Source organism: Onychomys torridus, chromosome 7 (genome assembly GCF_903995425.1).
Source record: "Onychomys torridus chromosome 7, mOncTor1.1, whole genome shotgun sequence".
NCBI classification, from domain to species: domain Eukaryota; kingdom Metazoa; phylum Chordata; class Mammalia; order Rodentia; family Cricetidae; genus Onychomys; species Onychomys torridus.
This window is the reverse complement of record NC_050449.1, coordinates 64,250,589-64,276,750: the sequence shown is the minus strand read 5'-3', so window position 1 is coordinate 64,276,750 and position 26,162 is coordinate 64,250,589. Positions and strand designations below refer to the sequence as shown.

Below are 26,162 nucleotides of genomic sequence, written 5' to 3'. Positions count from 1 at the left end.
CCTGACCAGCCTCAATTTGAAACACATACCAATAAAAACTACCAAAGTATAGGTTTACCCACACAGAATTTTCAAAACTGATGAAAAGCCATCCTTTTGAGAAATACGTTCCATTATTTTTGGCTATGCTACACTGGCCTACAAATAATTCACTTATTCACCCAGTTTAGTCATATAGCACACCTTTGCAATTCTCCTTTTAGATTTAAGGCACCATAAAAAAAATCTGAATTCTCTGAAGTTAGTGATATTTTCAGCTGTACTTCATGGATTTCAATACTGTAAAATGATCAGATCCAACAGCATATTCTTAATTGTTTAATGTCTGCAATGTTATGTCTACATAACAACTTTCAGGCTAGCCTGGGCTATGTAGTCAGACTGCTTCAATTTAAAAAAAAAAAAAAAGTTGCCAATTTGTTGTTGTGAAACAGGGTCTCTCTGTATAGCCCTGGTTGTTCTGAAACTCTCTCTGTAGACCAGGCTGGCTTCCAACTCACAGAGAGCTGCCTGCCTTTAATATCTGGGATTAAAGGTGTGTGCTACCACTGGGCAAAAGCTGCAAATCTTTTGTTGTTGTTGTTTTGTTTTCTTTTGTTTTTCGAGACAGGGTTTCTCTGTGTAGCTTTGTGCCTTTCCTGGATCTCGCTCTGTAGACCAGGCTGGCCTCGAACTCACAATGATCTGCCTGCCTCTGCCTCCGGAGTGCTGGGATTAAAGGCGTGCGCCGCCGCTGCCACCCGGCCAAAAGTTGCAAATCTTTAAAAAAAAAAAAAAAAGAAAGAAAAAAAAAGTGGTGAGGAGTGTAGCTCGGTAGAGTGCTCACATGAATTGATTCCCAGCACTGAAAAAAGAAAGGAGAAGTAGGGAAGAAAGGAAGGGACGGAGGAGAGGGTTGAAAGGGGAAGAGGAGAGAGAAGAGGAAAAAAGAACCAGGAGAGAAAAGACCATAATTTCTGAGAAGATAACAATGCCATCTTTAGTGTGAAACACAGTACTCAACAACATACTTGGTACTAAAATGTCAATGAGCAAAACAATGCATTTATTTTGTCTACCTTTCTAGCCAGCAGAGACACATGTACCAGGTATTTGTATGTGTGACCCTGAAGGAAGACCTATCTTGCTCGGTTTTTACATCCTCTGAGCCTAGACTACTTTGAAAGGAGAGGGTCCAGAAAGAAACCCTTTTCCAAAACAGGTCAGAAGATCTGTATCCACTTTTGCCAAAAAAAATTTTTTGCAGGCAACTCTGACCTCTTTGCAGACGTCAAAGCTTCATGGTAAGTCAATTCTAATTAGAAAAAGTCACTTTTTCTGGAGCAGGCGCTTCCCACTCCGTGCAAAGAGGAGCCAAGTGAACAGAACCGCAAAGACTTGGCTTACTTCAAACGCAAACTAATTTATTATTATTGGCCCAAATTTACCCTCTCTCCTGGGGCGTAGGCCAATGTCCACAACGGCACTGAAGCCTCCGCAAGGCATACCAGTAGCTGGTGGGGAGCACTGCAATTCTCAGCCAAAACCCAGGGAGAGCTGCCCCCGTAGAGCGCAGCCTTCCAAAAGCCTCCACTCCGTCTTTAAAATCTGCTTTTCCTAAGAAATGCTTCCAATTTTCAACTTTAAAAGCTAAAGAAACAGCTCTCCAGAGCCCTTCAGGGAATGGCTCCCTTCCAAGTGCTACTGCCACTTTCGGGGTTCACCAGGCACAAGCCCAAAGCTGGACCACACTCGCTACGGTCTTGGCGACAGCCTTTAAAGTAACCGCGCGCAGCAGGGATGCCCGGGTGTTCAACTTCCGGCCCACACAGACGCTATTTTCCGACCGGCGTCGCCGCTGCAGGAGCAGGGCCTTTGGCCACGCCCCTAGCCACGCCCCCAACCTCTCTCTGCTTTTTCCTAGGCTTGAACGCCCGGGAGGGGCGTGGCCTCGGGGAAGAAGCGCTCTCCGTGTAGGTCCGGGCGCCTCACCGAGCGCGGTCACGCGGAGGCACGCTCCGACCGGGCGGGCGCGCGCGCGCGCTCCCGCCGCCCTCTCCGGTGACGTGCCTGGCCGAGGCCGCGCTAGGGCGCTGGAGCTGCCACTGAGCGGCTGTCATGGCGTCGGAGGCGCTGGCTGAGGACAGCCGGCCGCGGTGTCTATAGGACCAGGGGCGGGCGGCCGGGGATGGAGAGCGGCCCTGACAGCCCGCAGCCTCTGGAACTTGGGGTGGCGGCGGGCGGAGAGTCGCCGCCGGAAGGGCGACTGCACGGCGGGCGCGAGGCTGAGGATGGTCTCGCAGGACGCGCGGAGGAGAGCGGCGGGCAGGGGGCGGCGGCCGCGCGGAGCAGCCCCGGGGACCCGACGTCCCCCTCCCAGCTCGGCTGCGGCGCGGGCTCCGACTTGAAGGACAGCGCGTCGCCGAGCCCCGCCGCCTCGGAGGCGCCCCCGAGAGGGCAGCACAAGGTGACCGCCTCCCCGGAGCTGGCCGAGGCCGCGGCTAGCCGGGGGTCGGGGCCGGTGGCAGACGCGGGCACCTGCAGGGTGGAGCAGGCGGCCGAGGAGCCCAGCAGCGCCGGCGCCCTGAGCAGCAGCTGCAGCGAGCCGAGCCCCCCCGGGGACTCGCCCAGCCTCGACTCCCTGGAGTCTTTCTCCAACCTGCATTCTTTCCCCAGTAGCTCTGAGTTCAATAGTGAGGAGGGAGCGGAGACCAGGGTCCCCGAAGACGTGGAGGAGGGCGCGGCGGGGCCGCCCAGGGCTGCACCTCTGTGCAAAGAAGAGGAGGAGGAGGAGGAGGAGGACCCGGCTCAGGTGCTAGCGGCCTCCAAAGAACGCTTTCCCGGGCAGTCGGTGTATCACATCAAATGGATCCAGTGGAAAGAGGAGAACACGCCCATCATCACGCAGAACGAGAATGGGCCCTGCCCTTTGCTGGCCATCCTCAATGTTTTGCTTCTGGCCTGGAAGGTACAGTGTGCTGCTTTCCACTTCCTACAGCTTATGGGGAGGGGCAAAATGGGGTGAGGAAACTGCTGTTTGTCAGCTGATGGCTTCCTTGTTTCTTCATTCATCAGACCTCCTTTTTTGAGATAAGGTTTCTCTGTGTAGCTTAGGCGGTCCTTGAACTCATGATCTTCATGCTTCGGCCTCTGGAGTGCTAGGTTTACAGGCATGCACCATCACGTCTAACAGCCCCTTCTTACATGAAATTAATTCCAGGATTTCTTTATTGAACGATTATTCATGTATGTATGTATGTATGTATGTATGTATGTATGTATGTGTCAGGAAGAACTGCCCCTAACTTCAGGTAGGTCCCTTTTGTATTAAAAATTCAAGGTTGTAACTGATGGTGTACTTCTAAACAGATAGAACTAGACCCTACACCTACGCCTTCTGAATGTTTTTAGCTATTTTCGCCCATATATTACTCCTTCTTACTGACATTATCACATATACAAAACAGTGGAGATTGGAAAAAGTTATCTTCAGAGGTACTAGCAACCTGATATCATGGAGTAAGTTTTAATGACTATATATACACTGTTTTCTAGAGAATGCTGCCTGCCACCGTTGGGTGTGGATACATGAAGGAATGGAGATAGTGAAGATACAGCCAGCCCTTTTAGATAAATTCCATTTAGGGAAAAACATTGGTCTGAGTCTACTTATCATAAACTACTTGTTTTCAAAGACTGTATTTTCATCTTGTGTATGATTTTTTTTACTTGCCTTGTTTCTTGGGCTCTACTTCAAAGGTTTGGCATTTTTACCAGTAACTATACATTAGAATGTGTGGAGGACACTAAAACTATTAACAACTAAAATAAAAAAAATGATAAATCTAAGATGCTTGAGCACAAAAGGGGAACAGCAGGTGTATTAAGGCCTCAGAGTAAAGTGTCCTATTTAAGCTTGCAGATTGTGGGTGCTAAGAGGGTGCATCTTGGCACCTGTTTCAAATTGATAATTCCATCTGTAGTCAAAATGATCCCTAGAAGAATAGCTTGAGTTTTGCTAACCAGTTACGAAGAAGTGAGATGGGTAGTGAGAGAGGAGCCCCAAACACCCACTGTTGCAGTTCCATGTCAGATATCTGGGGCTCTTGATGGGATGAAACATCTGGGTTCCAATCATCTGGGGCTAGTCTGGGAAGGAGTGTGCATGCTAATGAATTTGAAGAGTATTTTGATTAACCTATGCCTACAGCATTCTAGGGCTTTTCTATCCCAGAGTTCCAAACTTCCACATTCTTTCTACAAACCTGTTCAAACGGTCTAAGAGCTACATAGTCAGGTTAGTCATAGCAAGGGCTCCGTGCCTGAGTACCAGTTTTCGGGCATAGTTCCTTCTCTTGCTGCTGTAACAAAACACCCGAGAAAAGCAGCTGAAGGTGGGTTTATTTCTGCTCACAGTGTGAGGGTACAGTCCATTAATTCAGGGAGGACATGGGAGCTGGAGCCTGAAGTAGCTAGTCACATTGCATTCATAGTCAAGAAGCAGAGCAGATGACTGCTCAATTGGATTTCTCCTTTTTATGTAGTCCAAACCCACATCCAGAGTGGGAGGAGCAGTTACCATGGCCTGGATTACTTTGTGGATATATGAGCCTTGAATTGGCTCTGAAAGACAGATTCAAATGTGTAACCACATTTGGGTTCCGGTTTTGTGGAAGACGCTGTAAATGCAAAGACTGTACAGAGTACATCAGCCTTCTAGTACCTCAACATATGATAAGAAGGCAGACATAAAGAGTAATTGCAGTCCTAATGTGCTAAGGAAGTACCCCCCAAAAGGTGGGAGTGGGTAACTGGGAATGGGATCTCAGGGGAAGGCTTCAGAGATGAGACACACTGATTCAGGTCAGAAGACTGAGTGAGATAAGGCTTCTGGACAAAAGCGTACATTTGAAGAAAGATCAGAGAGAGTTTATTTTGGTCACCTCCAAGTTTGGTTGAAATGGAGTGGAGAAGGGGAAAGAAAGGGTCGTAAGCAAGCAGTAACTTTGATGGGTTTGGTTAGTCTGTGAATGAGCATGTGTGCTAGTGAATTTGAAGATTTTTTGAAAATCTGTGGTTCTCAGCCTGTAGGCTATTTATGCCCACAGAAACCAGTCATTATTAATGATTGATAGAAAGATGGGTGAGAGAAAACAATGTCAAGTAGTATTCGCAAGGTGAGCCAGGGTGTCTAGAGGTCAGAACTGGTTCCTAATAATACAAAAATGTTATTTGCCTTTTGGAAGTCAGCAGAGATTTCTAGACTCTGCTGGATGGATGAAGATTGAGGTTAAAAAAGAGAACAAAGGGGTATCCACTATACACAACACACAGACATAAGTATTTGTCCAGGTTATAATGTCTAAGAATGTGTGTGTGGGGGGGGGGTTCTTTGGAGACAGGTCTCAGCTGCACTTGTCTGTTCAGTCAGACCGCCTGACCAGTGAGCCCTGGGTGCGCCTGCTCTACTTCACCGCCCTTCAGTGCCGAGAAGTATGGCTGGCACTGCAGCCCAGTTTTGACACGGGGAGTAAACTCAGGTGCACTGTTTCTTTCCACTGAGCCATTGCCCCAGCTTCAAGTTTCTTTATGTTTTCAAGTTTCTTTTCGCAATTAGCATTATATTATACAAAATAATGTTTCACTATGACATTTTCATACATATGTATACTATACTTTGATCATTTTCACCTTATTACATGATGCTAATTATATAGAAAGTAATGGATTTCATTATAATATTTGGGTTTTTTTGTTGTTTGTTTTTGAGATAGAGTCTTATATATCACAGGTTGGGCTCCAGCTTGCTGTGTAGCCTAAAGATGATTTTTGAACTTCTGGTTCTCCTGCCTCAACCTCCCAAGTACTGGAATTACAAGCATGTGGCACCACTCCCAGTTTATGTGGTTCTGGGGTTAACCAGGGCTTTATGTATGTTAGGCAGGCGCCTGTCAACTGAGCTACATCTCCAGCCCTCATTATAGCATTTTTAAACATGTTTGTAGTGTGCTCTGATCATCTTCACCTGACTCCAGGGGCTAGTTTCTTCTTTAGTGTGTATGGGTGTTTTGCCTGCATGTGTATCTGTACTACATGTATGTCTGGTACCCAGGTCCTCTGAAAGAAGAACCAGTGCTCTTAACCACTGAGCCATCTCTCTCTAGACCTGAGAATAAGTTTCTTAGTTTATAAAGAGCACTTATAAATAAGCAAGAAAAAAAATCAATAGTAAAATCCTGCACCAAGTGGTGGTGGCGCACACCTTTAATCCCAGCACTCAGGAGGCAGAGGCAGGTGACTCTCTGAGTCTGAGGCCAGCCTGGGCTACAGAGTGAGATCCAGGACAGCCAGAACTACACAGAGAAACCCTGTCTCAAAAAAAAGAAGAAGGTGGGGGGAGGGAAAGAAACTTAAAGTTTGAATGGCCATTCCCTGTTTTATCACCTTGAAGGAAAGTTCTCTGCGTATGAGCATCTTTCCAGCAGTGACTGTTTGCTGTGGTGCTCCCTACTTTTCGATGACATCTCATCTCTTCTGTGTACTTTCCCCAAATCCTTCATGTTACTTTCTGACTTATTCTGCGCTATCCTACCCCAAGCCTGTAGAAGAATTGCAGTCACACTAATTTTTTTCATGCTATCTTTTCCTAAAGTAAGCACAAAACTCTTTTGAGGTTTTCCAAGTGTGTTTATTGCTTATAAAAAAGGAAAAACAGATGGTAAGCCAAAGGTTTTATCTTAGCCTCTGCCTACTCTGTTTTAAATATAGATCTTGTAAGGAGAAATTAAAACCTTTACACAGTAGTGGAATCTTATCTACATAAAAGATTTGAGGAGCAGTTCTGGGGCCTCCTTCCCCAATTTCTCCCAAGAATTAGAAGTAATGTGTGTCTCTGGACTTGTAAGTAAAGTAGATGAGAACAGTGTGATCCCACATGGGTGGACACCTGGTTCTGGTAGTATTCCTTCAGTGGAAAAGGCTCCCTTTTCCTTTTCCAATCATGCTTACGGAGGTCCAGGTAAAGGATATTGGATTTTTTAATACATGTGGTACCAGCAAACTAGTTTGACTAGAGTAACTTTTTGTTTCTACTTTGGTTGGTTTGTTTGCTTGCTTGTTTTGAATCAGGGTGTTGCTATTCAGTCCCTGCTTTTGAACTCCCAATGCTCTGGGCTCAGCCTCTTGAGAGCTAGAATTACAGGTGTGCAGCAACATTACTGGCCTAAGGTGAACTTTGATACCGTTCCCCCATTATTCTCCACTTTTTTAAAAGTAAGATACTTCCATGTATCTTTTTGGGGGAGAGGGGCTGTTTTTCATGCATGTATGCATGTGTATCACATGTATGCCTGGTGCTGATGGAGGCCAGAAGAGGTAACAGAGTCTTTGGAACTGGAGTTACATATGATTGTGAGCCGAGATGTGAGTGCTGGGAATGGAACTCTGGTAAGTGCTCTTAACCTTTGAAGCACCTCTTTGGCCACTTATTCTCTACTTTTACTTTTTAAATTATTTTTATTTTATTTGTATCATTGTTTTGTCTGTATGTATGTCTGTGTACCATATGTGTGCCTGTGCCTTTGAAGGCCAGAGGAGGCTAGGAGACATCAGATCCACTGGGAATAGAGTTATAGGCAGTTGTAAACTGCCATGTGGGTGCTGGAAATCAACCTTGGGCACTCCGAAGGGACAGCCAGTGATCTGGAGCCACTGAACTATCTTTCCAGTCTCTTATTCTCCTCTTTTAATTAATTAAGTTGCTTTGTCTTTAGTTCAGTTTTGTGACAGGTCTCAAATTCACTATTCTCTGTCCTTCTCCTGGGAGTTGGGACTACAGATCTGGACCACTATGCACTGCTTATTTTGAATGTTTTGCTTATGTTGTGTTGGGGATCTGATGACATAAAACAAAAACCCATTTCTTATCTTCTGGTAAGTTTGATGGCAGCTCGTGCTTTGTTGAGAGAGCCTGTCTGAAAAGATCAGATGTGACGAAACAAACAAGTGGTGCTCAACTGTTTGGGAGCCAAAAATGAGTGGCACTGTCCGGGAACACAAATTTAGGTTACCCCAAATCCCATGTTCTGATGTGGTAACAGTTTCATGAAAATGTTAGAGTAACAGAACAAAGACTATTTCAAATACATTGATGGAAACATCAGATAGGTGAGTTACAGCAGAAGGAGGTGAGGGAGATCAGAAGCACCTCAGCTATGGGTCTCAGATGCCATCTGCTGACTTTCTTAGGTTTTAGGTTAGTGGAAGCCAGTGGTCTGCTCCATTAATACATCCCAAAGATGTTAGGTCAGACACAGAGGTGAGGTATTAAGAGGACTAAAGATAGTCCAAGATAAATCATAATTAGACTCTGGACTTACAATGTTCCAGTCTTTCCACAATCACTGAAATTCTGTCACTTAATCAGACTTTGTAGAATATTTAATATAGGTACAACTTTTTTTTTTTTTTTCCCTGAGCTGAGGACCAAACTCAGGGCCTTGCGCTTGCTAGGCAAGCGCTCTACCACTGAGCTAAATCCCCAACCCTTAATTTAGTCTTTGAATTAATTATGTATTGTAACTTGTTTAACAGTCATCACTTAAGGTGACCAGTAAGTTGAATGGCAGTTAGTAGATAATTTAATAAACAGACTGGACAAACTCAATTTTATCTCTTCTAGTGTCTCTTCTTTAAAAAGCCGTTGGAGCTAGGCATCCCAACACTTGAGAAGCTGAGGCATAAGGGCTACCAGGAGTGCTGTGTTGTTTACCATGAGGATCTGAATTCAGATCCCAGCATCCTCTAACAAACCAGGTGTGGTCTTGAAAACACCTGTAATCTCTGCACTGTGGAGGGACAGGGACAAGATCACCGGGGCTTACTGATGCTAGCCAACTAGAAAATATACATGCTCTAGATTCAGGGAACAACCCTTCCTCAGAGGAATAAAGAGAAAAGTGACAGAGAGGAGGACACCTGGTGCCCTCCTCTGGATTCTGTTCATGTGAGGATGGACATGGACACACACATTAGGAGAGTTGTTAGGACTTGATTGTATGTTTCTTCAATACTTATAGATATTGTATTAAGAATTTAACAATTATCTACAATAACTAATTAAAAACCTTTTTCTTTCTTTTTTTTTTTTTCTGGTAATGCTGTTGTTTGTTTTTTGAGACAAGGTCAAGGTCTAACTATATAACTCTTGCCAATCTGGAACTCACTGTATGAATCAATGTGCCTTAAACTCCCAGTGATCTTTCCGCTTCTGCCTCCTGAGTTTGAGGATTAAAGGCTTATATTAGTATCTTCTAGATAAGCTGCTCCTTATTCCTTAGTAATGTGGAGTCCTCTGTATTTACTACTTCCCCATCCCCTTAAAATCTTAGCCTATCACTTTTAGCACATTTTACATTCCTGTTTAAAATTTCACTAATATTTTAAACACAAGATTTTTTGTTTTTATTTTTGGCCTCTCTCTCTCTCTCTCTCTCTCTCTCTCTCTCTCTCTCTCTCTCTCTCTCTCTTCTCTCTCTCTTTTTCGAGGCAGGGTTTCTCTGTGTAGCTTTGTGCCTTTCCTGGAACTCACTCTGTAGCCCAGGCTGGCCTCAAACTCACAGAAATCCACCTGCCTCTGCCTCCCGAGTGCTGGGATTACAGGCGTGTGCCACCACCGCCCAGCGTTTTTGGCCTCTCTTGATGCTACTTCTCGTATCAATATAGAGGTGATTCTTCTCATTTTATATGCTTAGAACAAGACATGGTAGGCAGTCTCCTCTTGAAAAGTTCCAGACTATGTTCTGAAATTATGTAGATGCCTAGGATTATAGAATGTATATGCCAAATTCACACTCTTCATTGTCTTCATCTTGTTCTTATCCTCTGGTCTTGGTGGCTAAACCTGGGACCTTGTGCATGGTGAAGGCAACTCCACCATTGAGCTACAGCCCATTTCTTTGGCTTTTTAATTTGTTTGTTTGTTTGTTTGTTTGTTTTTCGAGACAGGGTTTCTCTGTAGCTTTGGAGGCTGTCCTGGAACTTGCTTTGTAGACCAGGCTGGCCTTGAACTCACAGAGATCCACCTGCCTCTGCCTCCCGAGTGCTGGGATTGCAGGTGTGCGACACCACCTCCTGGCTTGGCTTTTTAATTTTACAACGTTGCTGAAACTAAAAGAATGGTTTATTTTTTCTTCTTTTTACATTTATTTATCTTCTTTTTTACATTTATTTATGTATTGAGAGGATACACCACAGTCTATGTGTAGAGGTCAGAGGACAATCTGTTTCTCCCTCCATTATGTGGATTCAGAGGATGGAACTCAAATTGTCAGGTCATTGGGCTTAGTGGAAAGTTCCTTTACCTGCTGGACCATCTTGCATGCCCCTTGGGAAAGGATAAATTTTGTTTGTTTGTTTGTTTGTTTGTTTGTTTGTTTTTCTAGACAAGGTTTCTCTGTGTTATTTTGGTGCCTGTCCTGGATGTCGCTCTGTAGACAGGCTGTCCTCAAATTCACAGAGATCCACCTGGCACTGCCTCCCAAGTGCTGGGATTAAAGGTGTGTGCCACCACTGCCTGGCAAGGATACATTATTTGGTCAGGAAATCTGGTGAATTTGTCACATTGAATCTGTCTTAAATAAGAGAACACATAATTCTTTTAAAAGAAAACATCATTTAAGTTGGCAAGAAGACTCAACAGGTAAAGGTGCTTGCCACCAAGCCTGACAATCTGAGTTTGATTCCTAGGACCCAAATGGTGAGAGTAGAAAATGGACTCTGGCATGTTGTCTTATAACCTCCACATGTATGCCCAGGCACATGTGTCTGTGCCCACGCAGGTACAAACACAAAATAAATAAATGTGAAGAAAATGTAGAAACAATAAAAATGACAAGGATGGTGGCATACACCTTTAATCTTAGCATGCAAGAAGCAGAGGCAGGTGGATCTCTGTGAGTCTGAGGCCAGCCTGGTCTATATATTGGGCTCCAGGCCAGCTAAGGCTATATATATAGTGAGGCCCTGTCTCCAATAAGAAAATAGTAATAATTTTTAAAACATTGATGTGTATGAATAGCCCTTTCAGATTGCTGTGAAATTGAAAGTTCCATCTTTAGAATATAAGAATAGCTAGATATCAGCACATCAAAAATGATACTGAAAAACCTTGATAAATACTGCATAACAATAGCTAGAATAGTCTAAAGCAAAAAATAGTAAATTGTCCTGTAAAGAATTACTTAGTGGAACTGGAGAGATAGCTCAGGGGTTAAGAGCACTGGCTGTTCTCCCAGAGGACCTGGTTCAATTCCCAGTACTCGCCTGGCCGCTCACAACCACCATCTGTAACTCCAGCTCCAGAGAATCTGATGCCCTCTTCTGGCCTCATCTGGCTTCTGTGGGCACCAGGCATACAAATGGTGCACAGACATACACGCAGGCAAAACACCCATAAATATAAAATAAAAATATACAAAATTTAAAACTGGTTGGTAATCATTTTAGGCTTTGTGTTTCATGAGTCTCTGTTAGAGAAATTAAACTTTGCTACTGTAGTAAAAAAAAATGTAGAATATATTGAAATGTAGCCAAAGAATACATAAACAATGTGAGTAAGAAACCCAACTTTTTCTTAGAAAAACAGAGAGCAAACTATAATTTGCAAGTGATCTTCCATTTTAAAATTATATGTAGGAAGTGGGCTGCAGAGCTGGCTCAGCAGTTCAGAACACATACAGCTCTGGTAGAGGACCCAAGTTTGATTTTCCACACCCAAGTTGGGGCTCACAGCTGTCTACAAGCTCAGTTCCATGGGATCTAGCACCCTTTTCTGGCCTCTGGGTATGTGTACACACACGGCACATTCTCTCTCTCTTTTTTTTTTTTTTTTTCCAGAGCTGAGGACCGACTGAACCCAGGGCCTTGCGCTTGCTAGGCAAGCACTCTACCACTGAGCTAAATCCCCAGCCCCGGCACATTCTCATATAGATACATACATATAAGTAAAAAAAAAAAAAAATCTTTTTTTTTAAACCCACACTTTTTTGGAAGAATGGTTTATTGAGTAACTGCAGTAGGGCATTGGACTAGACAGTAACTAGAATGCTGCCTGCAGCCAAAATTATTCTTAGAATATGTTGTTACAGAGAATAATGATGAGCAAGCCTCTATGGCATATCTTGGTTTTCATTGAGTGATAAATCCAGAAGACAACTGGACCCTAAGCATCAGCTGTCATAGGTGCTCTCAGAGAAACTAACACTGCTATGTTTTGCATCAATCATTTTGTAACTTGTTTTATCATTGATTGAAAACATTTTAAGGGCTGGAAAGATGGCTCAGAGGTTAAAAGCACTGGCTGCTCTTCCAGAGGTCCTGAGTTCAATTCCCAACAACCACATGGTGGCTCACAACCATCTATATGAGGTCTGGTACCTTCTTCTGGCATGCAGAATACATCTGTATATATATAATAAATCTTTAAAAAATAATAAAATAATAAAAACATTTTAATATGTCATTAACACGTTTGATAGAATAAACTTAGAATACCTTCTTTAACAATTAGGGAGCTATTAGAGAAATTGATGATTTAAACAGTTTCCTTGGTTGAACAGAAAATAATGACTAATTTTTTTTTAATTTTTAATTATGTTCTCCTTTCATTGATATGGTAATTATTTGGAATTTCCATCCTGAATATTTTTAAGATTTTCAAAAGAATTGTATGTGTGTGAGTATTTGCCTGCATGTGCATATGTGCACTCTGTGTGTGCCTGGTGCCTTCAGAGTCCAAAAGGAGGTGTCTAATCTCCTGGAATTGGAGTTCCAAACAACTGTGAGCCACCATGTATGTGCTAGTGCTCCTAATTGCTGAGGCATCTCTCCAGTCCCCTGAATAGTTATTTTTCTTCTATTCTGTGAATATTACAGAGTATGGTTGTGGATGTCAGTTAAAATATTTAGTCATTAGCATGATATATGTAACTCATCTGACAACTTGTTTGAAAATTTATTTTAAGACGAGTTAGGTCAGTAGATAAAAGCACTTGGTATACAATCATAGCAACCTGAGTTTACAATTCCCCAGAAGCTCTTATGTCTCTCTACTGGAACTCTTTCTTAACCTCTAGGAGTAACCATAATCTTGGTTTTTGTTGTTAGGTTTTGTTTTTTCATTTTCTGAAATGAGGTCTTATGGTTAATGTAGCATAGGTTGTCCTCAAAGATGGCCTTGAACTCTTGATCCTCTTGCCCCCATCTCCCAAGTGCTGGGATTACAGGTGTGCACTACTATGCCTGGCTATTTATTGTTAATTTGTTTTGACAAAGTCTCCCTACATAGTCCAAGATGTCAGCCTTCTGAGTGTTGGAATTACAGGTTTATATTTCCTTACCTTTTCTTAAATATAGTTTTGTCACCTACATAGATAGATAGATAGATAGATAGATAGATAGATAGATAGATAGATAGATAGATATAGATATAGTCAGTCTTTTTGGTTTTTCAAGACAGGGTTTCTCTGTGTAGCTTTGGAGCCTATCCTGGAACTCACTCTGTAGACTAGGCTGGTCCCGAACTCAGAGATCTGCCTGCCTCTGCCTCCTGAGTGCTGAGATTTAAGGAATGTACCACCACAACCTGGCAAAATTTATATTTAAATAAGGTCATACAGATGAATTCTTTAGTGTTTAGTTAGTACTTTAATACTGTATTTATTTGAACCATTCAAAACATACCCAAGGTAGATTGAAATAATGGATTTAAAGCTTTGTTCCATCCTGCCTTCCAGAAAATTATTCCATTGATGACTTGTTACATGCTTGGTGCCTCTTCCTGCTCTTTAACTGAGTTTTCTACCATTCTGGATTCTGTGACAGGGGTCTCTTATCAATCATGTTAGATGGTAAAAGGACATGGCTTTTCAGATCTCTCAATATCTCTTTATACTCCTCTATCACCTTATAATTGTTACAGTGACAGGACTGACTTCGTTATACTTTTTTTTGGGGGGGGGGGAGTGTTTCGAGACAGGGTTTCCCTGTGTAGTTTTTGTGCCTGTCCTGGATCTTGCTCTGTAGACCAGGCTAGCCTTGAACTCACAGAGATCCTTCTGGCTATGCCTTCCTAGTGCTGGAATTAAAGGCGTGCGCCACCACCACCCAGCTATACTTTATTTTTTGTTATTTTATTTGCCTTTTAACGTTTTATAAAAATATTATTTGTGCATGAGATGTGAGTAAAGATTCATGTGTGTCTTGGTGTGCATATGTATCACAATGCGTATGAAAGTCAGAGGACAACTATAGGAGCCCATTCTCTCCTCTCATCCTGAGTTCCTAGGGTCAAACTCAGGTCATCAACTCACTTATCAAGACTTTTGCCTGCTGAACTCTTTTTTTCTCCCTTATTTGCATTTTTTGAGAAAGAGTCACACTCTATAGCTGTCTGAAAGCTCATGGCCATTCTTCTACTGAGTACTGGGAGTATAGGCATGAGCCACATGCCTGGATGACTTTGTTATATAAGCATGAAAGTTAATGTATTTATATGGTAAGTGTTTACATGTATCTGCATGCACATGTGTGCTTGTTTTTGACTTACAGGAAATATTCAGTCATCAAAAACATTTTTTATAGAAATAATACTTTGTTTTTTCAGGTGAAACTTCCACCAATGATGGAAATCATAACTGCGGAGCAGCTGATGGAATATTTAGGTCAGTGCTGAAGACTAGGTGATTTTGTATCTTTTACAAAATTAAATGAAGTTTTCAAAGCTGTTATTTTACTGGTGCTATTATATAATCTATTTTAAAATTATAGTTCTGAATCTGCTAATTAAAAATTTTACCAATATGTTACTATTCTTGGCTGTACAGCATTCTTCTAACCATCATTAGAATTCTGAATTATAAATACAGAAACTTTGGCATGAGAAAAATACCTTTTTAAAATTGTGTCGACTTGGATTAAAGTTGAAGGAATTGGGTTGGGATGTAGCTCAGTGGTGGAGCATTTGGCTAGCATGTGTGAGGTCCTGGATTTAATCAATAGAGCTGAAAAAAAACAAACATAACAAGCCATACACACACACACACACACACACACACACACACACATATACACAACAAACATAACAAGCCATACACACACACACACACACACACACACACACACACACACACACATATACACACACATACACCAAAACAAAAAAAAGCTGATGAAATGGTATGAGATACTGCTACCCAAAGTATAATTTGTGGACCTATGTTAGTTTATAGTCTTATTTTATCTGAAATGTCTTTCTTGTTGAAGGAAGCAATGTGTTGAATTACATTCTTTCCTAGGCTTCTTGTCTCAAAACAGACTAGTAGGGGCTGGAGAGATTGCTCAGTAGTGAAGAACACTGGCTGCTCTTGCAGAAGACTTGTATTCAATTTCTAGTACCCATAGTATATGACAACTCCAGTTTTAGGGGACCCTACTTCACCTTCTGGCTTCAGGCATCAGGCATATACATTGTGCACATACATACATGTAGACAAGCACTCATACACATATAAAAAAAATATAAACCTTTTTTTAAAAAAAAAAAAAAAAAAAAAAAAAAGACTAGGGGGTTGGGGATTTAGCTCAGTGGTAGAGTGCTTGCCTAGCAAGCACAAGGCCCTGGGTTCGGTCCTCAGCTCTGAAAAAAAACAAAAGAAGACTAGTAATTCAGCTTGTAGGCTGGCTATATTAAATTGAACTTGTTTAGAGAGAAGATGATTATACATTGTACTATGCCTTTTGCCATTTGGCAGACAACTTACATATTTATATTATTGCCAAATAAGATATCTTCCCCAAATCTTTCTAGTACTTTTAGACTATTTTTATTTAAAAATATTGTTAGTCACTGGGCAGTGGTGGCACACACCTTTAATCCCAGCACTTGGGAGGCAGAGGCAGGCAGATCTCTGGGAGTTTGAGGCCAGCCTGGGCTACAGAGTGAGTTCCAGGAAAAGCACAAAGGTGCACAGAGAAACCCTGTCTCAAAAAAAAAAATTAAACAAACAAACAAACAAAAACTTATATATATAGCTAGTTAGTCAGTCAAGGGCTGTGAAGATGGCTTAGTTGATAAAATGCTTACTGCACATGCATGAGGACCTGGACATTGGATCCCAGTACTCATGTAAAAGCTGAGTGTAGCAGTATGTGCTTGTACTACATGGAAGGTAGAAGCAAGAGAATCCTTGATGCTTCTTGGTCAACCAATTTAGCCAATTGGTGAGCTCCAGATTCAGTGAGGGATCTTAATATAAGAGATCAAAAAATAAGGTGAAGGACTGGAAAGATGGCATAGTGGTTAATGACACTTTGCTGCTGTTGCAAAGGACCTAGAGTTCAGTTCCCAGCACCTATAGCAAGTGCCCCACAACTGTCTGTAACTCCAGCTCAGGGGATCTAACACCTCTGGCCTCTGCAGACATCTGTACTCACATGCACATGCCTTTAATCCCAGCACTCTGGAGACAGAGGCAGGCAAATCTCTGAGTTTGAGGCCAACCTGGTCTACAGAGCAAATTCCAGGACAGCCTGGGGCTACACAGAGAAACCCTGTCTTAAAAAAAAAAAAAGAGAGAGGGGTTGGGGATTTAGCTCAGTGGTAGAGCGCTTGCCTAGCAAGTGCAAGGCCCTGGGTTCGATCCTCAGCTCTACATTAAAAAAAAGAAGAAAAAAAGAAAGAAAGAAAGAAAAAAAGAGAGAAAGAAAAGAAAAAGCCTTAAAGGAAGAAGTGACCTCTTGAGATGTTCATACATAACTGAAAAGCAGCTTACCAGAGCAAAGGCAAGTCTTCACAGCTATATGGGTTCTGCAGCCAACTCTGGATGATGGGAGGAGGCATTACTATAAACCAGGACAAAACATACAGTACCACAATGCTATGCAAAAATGCTTCACATCCAGAGTACAACAGGTTACAAAATGTGACATTTTATCACAGGAACTTGGGCAGGGTAGGGGATCCATCCAACCTCACCAATTCTGTCATAAGCCTAATGTACTTGGCTCTTTTACCACTAGTTAGTCCAAGATAAAGATGAAAAGCTTTTCTATCTAAAGAACTCACACCAGTTTTAACTCCTGTTAAACCCAGTGAGGGCTAGAACGGATCTTCCATTGGCTCTCTCCAGCTCTTTCTTCCACCTCATGGGTTCTTGGACTTGTTTTCTCCATCACATCTCAGAGGTCTTAGATCTTTGGCCATACTCCTAAACTCCTGGACTCCGAGATTTTCTTGCCTTGGCCAGCCACATGCTGGCAAGAGAGGCATCAGCACAGCCCCCGCATGACAGTGTTTGAGATTACTCTTACTTGTCTTTTTCTTTATTAGCAAATGTATTTACCGAGCAGGAAAATACCCCATGGAGGTGTTTGGAAGTGTCATCAATGGTCTTCAATGTGGCTGCATAAGTCATTTTCACTGCATAAATATCAGAAGAAAATCTCAGATAGAAAAAGTAAATAATTAGCACATCTTGGTATGTTAACTTATCTCTTAGCTAGTAAAGCCGTCAAGAAGTCAGATACATCACAGAGAATTTTAATAGGGAGAAAAAAATGATGAAGTAGCTAGGGCTGGCAAGACTGCTCAGCGGGTAATATGCTCTTGATGTCTAAGCCTGATGGTCTGAATTCAGTTCCCTAGAACGCACAATAAAGAAGAGACTCCATTTCTGAAGGTTGTCCTCTGACTTTCACATGTGTCCTATGGCATGTATGTGCACACACAGATTATGAGATGAGAGAAAAGAAAAATCTACATCCAGGGTAGCAGAGGTTTGGGGGTCATGGGTGCAAGGACTTAGCTGCTAAGAACAGCACAACAGTGATCCAGAGGAAAGGAAGAAGGAATGGGAAGTGGGCAGAGTCCATGGAAAATCATCCACTTAGGGTCAGTCCTGTCAGACTGTGGCTTCCTGTCCTAATAGTTGGATTGTCTCCTCTTGAGATTAGTCCAGATCTGTGGAGGAGCTAGAGTTTTTGTCCTTTAAATGGTGTGTGTGTGTGTGTGTGTGTGTGTGTGTGTGTGTGTACACGCGCGTGCGCGCACTAGCTTCACTGCCAATGTGGAGGTCAGGGAGGGGTTCCATGGATCAAACTTAAGTCATCAGGCTTGTAGGGCTAAGTGTTTTTACCTGCTGAGCCATCTTGCCAGCATGGGATGTTATAATACTTGAGTTAAGGTGCAAACAGAAGTAGAAGGATTATAAGAGAAACCATTAGTTGTTTTCCTAACATCTAGGTGAGATGCCCCAAAGGATGGGAATTTTGTGTGTATTTGTTATGTGTAAATATACACATGTGCAGGTACACGTGAGTCTATGCCAGAGGACAAACTCAGATGTCATTCCTCAGATATGTCTTGTTTGTTTGTTTGTTTGTTTGTTTGTTTGTTTTGATACTGCATCTTTCACTGGCCTGAAGTGTGCCAAGTAGGATAGGCTGGCCAGTAAGCCCCAAGAATCCCCATTCCTGCCTCTCCAGTGCTGAGATGACAAGCATGCACACTCAGCTTTTGGAATTTTTATTTCTTTATTTACTGAATTGATTTTGAGATAAGATCTTGCTGTGTAAACTAAGATGCCCTCTAATTCACAATTCCCCCTGCCTCAGGCTGCAAATGCTGGGATTACAGGCAGGTACTATCACAGCCAACAAAAATGGGAATTTTGCCTGGCAAAGGTTGAAGGAAAAGCAAATGACTTTCCTTTTGTAAATTGCTGCTCCTAGGTAAGAAGGGGCCAAACACAGCTGTAGCTTGTTCAAGTATTTGACATAGAGAAAGGAACATAGCATGTAGATGCCTAGGCAGTGTTGAGAAATCTAATAAAATAGGGTGGGAACTAGCTGAATGAGGTGGTGTAGACGAATTGCTAAACGGCCCAGAGCTAGAAATTGGGGTTAAAGCCTGAGAAAGATCAGAGGAATAGGAACAACCACATGCTGACCTCACCTCACCAACTCCACAGCTTCCCAAGCAAGCTACTTCCTGTCTACCCACACTAATAGGCCTTTCTTTCTGTTCTGTTCTCTCATTTGCTCTCTCAGCCCAGCTACATCACTTCCTCTTCCTGCCTAGCTCTGTCACTTCCTGTCTGTCTCCAGGACCTCCAGACCTCCATGATTAACTAGTGTTGGAATTTAAGGCATGTGCCATCATACCTGGCTCTGTTTCCAGTGTGGCCTTGAACTCACAGAGATCCAGACAGATCCCTGCCTCCCAAGTGATAGGATTAAAGGCATGTGCTACCATTGCTTGACTTCTATGTTAAGATAGTGGCTGGTTTTTCCCTCTGATCCTCAGGTAAATTTTATTGGGAGACACAGTATATTGGGGGACACAATACATCCACAAGGTGGTACATGCCTGGGCTGTGTGAGAGACCTGGCCTCAAAAAAAACAAAGAAGTGAGGTAGAAAATACAGATTCAGCAAATTAAGGCACTTGCTACCAAGCCTGATGATCTGAATTTGAGTGGTGGGAGAAATAACTGACTCCTGTGAATTGTCCTCTACCTCCATATATCACCTCCCAGATAAATAAATGTTTGTTTTTAAGATCTTACACAGCTGGGATGAATGTTGTGACTACAACTATCCCTAGTAGTAAGATGATGACACAAGTATAGTAAGGTATAGTAAAGAAAAATAGTTGGTATGATGGTATTGTTGTGCTTTTAAAAAATTACCCTTTTAATACAAATAAACTATAAAAATATACCTGTATTAAAACATTTTAATTTTGACTGCAGTTAACTATGGCTTCTTTTCCAAGATCATCTGGGCTAAACTAACTACTTGCCAGATTCCATTGTTGGCCTAATGTAAATATTGGGTTTTGTTTCTTGATTTTCAGTTGCCTGGAATAGCTTCTTAGTAGCAAATTCTAATTGGGGGCTTTCTTTGAAATACTTTCTCTGTGCACTGATATTTCAGAGGCTGTGAATTCTTGTCATTCTTCTGCCCTCTAGGTTAACTTATACTGGTATACTCTTCTGAAAGCATCAATTTCATCCTCCATCCTACTTAAAATCTCAAGGGGCTGGGATATAACTCAGTGGTAAGCCATTGTCTAGCAAGTATGAGGTACTAGATCTTACCCTTCATACTAGAAAAAGTAAATAAACACACACATAGATATGTGTGCATATATACATCTCTACAGTCTTTTATAGGAAACCACACATTATATAACTTGGAATAGTGTGTGTGTGTGTGTGTGTGTGTGTGTGTGTGTGTGTGTGTGGTTTTTCGAGACAGGGTTTCTCTGTAACTTTGGAGGCTGTCCTGGAACTTGCTTTGTAGACCAGGCTGGCCTCAAACTCACAGAGATCACCTGCCTCTGCCTCCTGAGTGCTGGGATTACAGGTGTGCGCCACCACTGCCCGGTGGGATATTTTTTATAATCTTGCTAGTTACCAGACATATTTTCTTCTAGAACAAATATTCATCTTTTAAAATAACCCAATTAAAAAACCCACTCATTGACTCAGCTATTTCACAGGGGCCTTGCATATGCTTGAAAAGTGTTCTATTGCCCAGCTGCAGTGCCAACCCTCTTTCCCTTCAGAGCGCTTGCTCACCTATCAGTTCAGGTCCCAGCATCCATTTTAACTGGCTTACGGCTGCCTGGAACTCCAGACCTACACCCTCTTCTGGCTTCTGCAGGCACCTATGTTCACATGTACTTATACACATGAAACATTTTAAATTTTATTTTAAGTGTGTGTGTGTGTGTGTGTGTGTGTGTGTGTGTGTGTGTGTGTGAGAGAGAGAGAGAGAGAGAGAGAGAGAGAGAGAGAGAGAGAGAGAAAGCCTAGTTTCACTATTGTTAGTCTGCAGCATGTCATGGCTGCACTAATGTTAAATTAGGCCTCCTCAGGAATACACCATGCTGCCATTTTCCTAGGTCTTTGAGCTGCACATCCAATCTAGGTCTAGTCGTGCTATACTTGTTTGATCTGCCTATGAAGCTCACAAAGATTTCTTCAGTTCTGTTATTGTCTTAGGTTTTTTGTTGTTGTGAAGAGACACCATGACCATGGCAACTCTTATAAAGGAAAACATTTAATTGGGGCTAGCTTACAGTTTCAGAAGTATAGTCCATTATCACTGTGATGGGACATGGCAGTGTGCAGGCAATACTGAGACTAGGCTTCATCCTTACAATAACCAGGAAAAGCCAAAAACTGTACTCTGTGGTGGACCAATCAAAATTGAGACAAACAATGCTAAATGCGCTACAACATTAAGGATAACTTACATTACTTGTATATAGGTTGCCAATTTTCTTGCAGCAACGCCAGTACCAGTCCCTGTTTGACAAGACTTCTGTTGCCCCACTCCTGCCCAATCAGGAGTTCAACCCCCATCTGAATCTGGAGTTCCTCTACCCTCTCATCCTTTACTCCTTAAAAACCCTGCCTCAACTGAGCTCAAGGTGCTCCCTGATCCAGTCGCTCTGTCGGAATGGATAGAGAGCCTAAGCTCGAGCTTGCAATAAAGGCTCATTGCTTTTGCATATGAAGAGAGAGATCTGCCTTGCCAAGTTCTGAACCTACTTTAGACAGCTCCTTCCAAAGGCTGTTTAGAAGCTTGACTAGCTTCTTTATCTGTTTCCCAAACCACTTGAGATTCAAGCATTTATTTCATTCTACTCTTTGTTATACTTTATTCTTGATTTAGTCTCTATGGAAAAAGAGATTTCTCTATTTTTAAGAATAAGAAATACATACATATATATATATATATATATATATATATATATATATATATATATATATAGAGAGAGAGAGAGAGAGAGAGAGAGAGAGAGATTAGATAGATAGATAGATAGATATAGATTTTTTTTCAGAGCTGAGGACCGAACCCAGGGCCTTGCACTTGCTAGGCAAGCACTCTACCACTGAGATAAATTCCCAACCCCGAAATACAGTTTTTGTACAACCAAATTATTAGTTTTTAAAGAGTAATGCATCTTTGTCCTAATATTTATTTTAAATCACGACAAAAATGGATTTGATTTCCAACAAATATGCTGAGAGTTCTGGGGACATGCTCAGTAAAGTGCCTACAATACAGGCATGAGGACACCAGTTTGAGCCTCAAGAATGCATGTGAAAAAGCTAGGAATGGTAATACCACTTGTCATTCCAGTGCTGGAGAGACTGAAACATGCAGCTCCCTGGAGCTCCCTGGCCAACTATCATGGCCTGATGGGTACATGTTAGACCCCAGTGAGGAACCCTGTCTCAAAACTCAAGGTAGAGGCTTCACAAGTATCAACAGTAGTGACTGACCTCTGGCCTCCACACATTCATGTTTTCACACACAAAAGAAATACACTGGACAGAGTGGTGCATAATGTAGTCCCTGTATTGCAGAAGAGGTAGGCAAGAGAATCCCAAGTTCAAGACCAGCCTGGGTTACATAATGAGCACCTCTCTCAAAATAAGCAAAAAAATAAATAAATAAATAAAAAATAAAAAAATAAGAGGCTGGAGAGATCGCTCAATGGTTAAGATTAAGATCATATACTGCTTTTCCAAAGGACCTGAGTTCAGGTCCCAGCATCCATGTCAAGTGGCTTACAGCTATCTGTAACTCCATACCTGACACCCTCTTCTGGCCTCTGCAGGCACCCATGCTCACATGCATGTATCTTCACATAACATTTTTAAATTTTAAGTATGTGTGTGTATACTTGTGCACTGTCACACACATACACATGTGCTCATGAGTACAGTGCCCATGGAGGCCAGGAGACAGCATTGGATCCCCTGTGGCTAGAGTTACAGGCAGTTGTGAGCTGCCTGACATGAGTGCAGGAACCAAGCTCAGCTCTGCTGCAAGACTAATATACATTCTTAACTGCTTAGCTATCTTTCTAGCCATATCACACATAATTTTAAAAATGGAATAAAACTTTAAAAAAGGCAAAAATATCTAGCACTCGGGAGACAGAGCCAAGCGGATCTCTGTGAGTTCGAAGCCAGCCTGGTCTACAAAGCGAGTTCTAGGACAGTCTCCAAAGCTACACAGAGAAACCCTGTCTCGAAAGACAAAAACAAAAACAAAAAACAACAAAAAAAAAAAAAAAAAAAAAAAAGAAGAAGAAGAAGAAAAGAAATACTTCTGTTTTATGAAACGAGGTCTTGCTATGTGGTCCAGGCTGTCCTGGAGCTGGCAGTCATGTCTCTGTCAGCTCCAGAGCTGTGGAAAAGAAGCACCTTTTATGTAAATGATGTTTTTAAAGTAAGTACAAACACTAGAGTGTGATAATCTAAATAAAAGTGTAATCTTAAGAGATAATTTATTTCTGTATCTAAAACTGAAAGGTGCTTTTTCAGAAGTTCAATTTCTTTTTCTTATTTGTTTTTTGTTTGTTTGCTTGTTTTTCGAGACAGGGTATCTCTGTGTAGCTTTGCGCCTTTCCTGGAACTCACTCTGTAGCCCAGGCTGGCCTCGAACTCACAGAGATCTGCCTGGCTCTGACTCCCGAGTGCTGGGATTAAAGGCGTGCACCTTTCTTAGGGTCCTGTTTTCTAGGTAGCCTCCCTGGAGTTGTGAGTAGCAGGCTAATCATCTTTGTTTTACATCTAATATCCTGGAAGGAGGGGACTGGACCTCCCTGTACTGAATCTACCAGTTTGAGCTGAATCCCCAGGGGAGTCTTGGCCTTGGAGGAGATGGGAATGGAGGGGAGGGGCTGGAGGAAAGGTAGGGGTGGGGGCAGGAGGGGAGGACAGGGAAACCCATGGCTGATACGTAAAATTAAAACCCAAATATAATTTTTAAAAAAAATCTTTAAAAAAAAAAAGGTGTGCGCCACCACCACTTGATAATTTCTTCTTTTTAAAAAGATTTGATTATAAGGGCTTAGGTTTAGTTCAGTGGTAGAGCATACCTTAGCACTCAACAAAGCTCCGGTTTTGATCTCCATTGTATCCACACACAAGACCAATCAGATTCTTATATTACAAATTCTCCCTAAACTGCATGGTTCCAGCATTGTGTGCCTATTACACTAGTTATCTTATGCTATGTAATAAATCATCCCAAACAATAATCATTTGTTATTTTACAGTATTGTTGGGTCAGGAATCTGGGTGACAGCCTTACTCAAGGTCTTAGGAGGCTGAAAGCATGGTGCCCACCAGCACTGCCACTTGAGGTGAATGTGCAGCTGTGGAGAATTGGTGGCTATTGACACATATAGTTGTTGGCAGGTCTCAGTTTCTCTTGAGTTGTGGTACTAAAGCCCTTAGTTACCTGATGACTGCTGGCCATAGGAACCTCTGCATGAGGAGCTTTACAACATGGAGGCTGGCTGTCCTTAGAGGGAGCAGTAGCGAGCACAATGATAAAAGCTGTAGTGTTTTTATTCTAATTATAGAAGGGACATCTCATTACTCTGTCATATTTTCTTCATTGAGATAAATCAGCCAGGTGTGGTGGAGCCCACCTATAATCCCAGCATTGGAGAGACCGAGGCAGGAGAATCATGATTTCAAGGCTAGCCTGGCCTACAAATATGACCCTGTTTCAAGAACACAGAAAAAACAAACAAGAAAATGAGTCAGTAAATACATTAGATATGGAAGGATATATAAAAAAGTTATAAATATCAAGAGAATCTTGTCTTTAGTGCCCAAGCTTTTGTGTCTGTAAGCACATCATGTAAAACTGTCTCATATGATGTTCCACATCCCAGAACAACTAACACGTAACATGGTAGCTAGGAAAGCACGTACAAAATAAACATGATCAAAATAAACATGGAACACAAATGAAATACAGGGTTCAAGCAGACCACTCACATTCCCCATTACCCAAATAAATATGTATATTTAAAAATATATACATATATAATTTATATATATAAATAAATACATATATCATTTGCTCACAGTTAAATTTGCTTTCAGCTAAATTTTACATCAAAATCTCAACCTAGCCAGATTTCATGGTACATATATGTAATCCCAGCATTCAGAATATCATAATTTTGAGGCAGCCTGGACTAAATAGAAGCATTTCAAAGATGAAACTGTTAAATACATAAGACCCAGAATCCATTCCCCAGTACAGACAAAACAATCTATATAATTTTAAAATTGCATATGCTATTCCATAAAGCAATTATTTTAGTACTTTTGAAGTTCTTCTGTATAAGTAAATTAAGTCATTGCAGGTGTAACTGTCTTAAAATAAAGATTGATATCTATAGGAATTCTTTTGCTTTCAGAGTTGCAAAGCTTAAGAGAATATTCGGTGTAGTCTTTATAAGTTTATTCAAAGTAGGAAGCAGAGGTTACAGCAAAATAATTTTGTTAACTTGTTAGCTACTTGAGTAAGAAGCTAGTTCCATATCTTACTGTTTCTATCAAAATAAATTCCATTTAAAATGAAAGATTTAAACATTTAAAAGGGAGCACACAAAGGTTAAAGAAAGCATATTTGAATATCTGTAAGCTCTAAAGAGGTAGAGATCTTTCTGAACATAGCATCCAATCCAGAATCTACATAGCTATTTCCATTCAGGAAAAATAGAACAAACAAACAACAAACTGTCATGAAGTGTTAAAAGAAAAAAAAGAAAAAAGAAAAACTATAGGAAAAAGTCCTTACTAAATATATCACAGAGATTGTGCTGATTCTTCTCATTCTGAAAGAGCTTTTAGGGTCAGTGAGATGCTTTGTGAGTGAAGCACCTGCCATCAAGCCTAACCACCTAAGTTCAGTCCCCAAGACCTCCATGGTGGGAGGAGGGGTCTGAATCCCTCACCTTGTTCTCTGACTTCCACATGTGCACACACACTAAATACATAGAAATGTGGTAAAAATGTAAAAAATCTTTTACAACTCAATAAAGTGATGATAACTACACTGATAATTTAAAGAAAAAGGCATATTCAGTTAGTAATTTCACAGGTAATATGTAGACTGGGGCTGTAGTTCTGTGGTAGAGCACATACTTAGTGTATGTTCAAGGCCCTAGGTTCAATACACAAGAACTCCACAATCTTTACATAAAAATAAAATGTAAGTCATGTATGGCATGGCATGTCTTTATTCTAGCTCTTGGGAGACGGAAGTGGTAGATCTCTGTGAGTTCCTGGCCATAG

At 41.7% G+C, this 26,162-nt stretch overlaps 1 protein-coding gene across 3 annotated transcripts in view; it reads left to right on the top strand.

The window, feature by feature from the left end:
• The first annotated feature begins 1,939 nt into the window (after positions 1–1,939).
• The window catches only part of Mindy2 (MINDY lysine 48 deubiquitinase 2), a 61,284-nt gene continuing 37,061 nt past the window's right edge, over positions 1,940–26,162 (top strand). For 2 of the 3 annotated variants that reach the window (XM_036192253.1, XM_036192252.1), the window contains exons 1-2: positions 1,941–2,947; positions 14,642–14,699. In XM_036192253.1, the coding sequence (XP_036048146.1) occupies positions 2,168–2,947; positions 14,642–14,699 (838 nt within the window). In that variant the 5' untranslated portion in view covers positions 1,941–2,167. Of the gene's footprint in view, positions 2,948–14,641; positions 14,700–26,162 lie in introns of all 3 variants that reach the window. The other variant, XM_036192254.1, reaches the window with a different exon arrangement.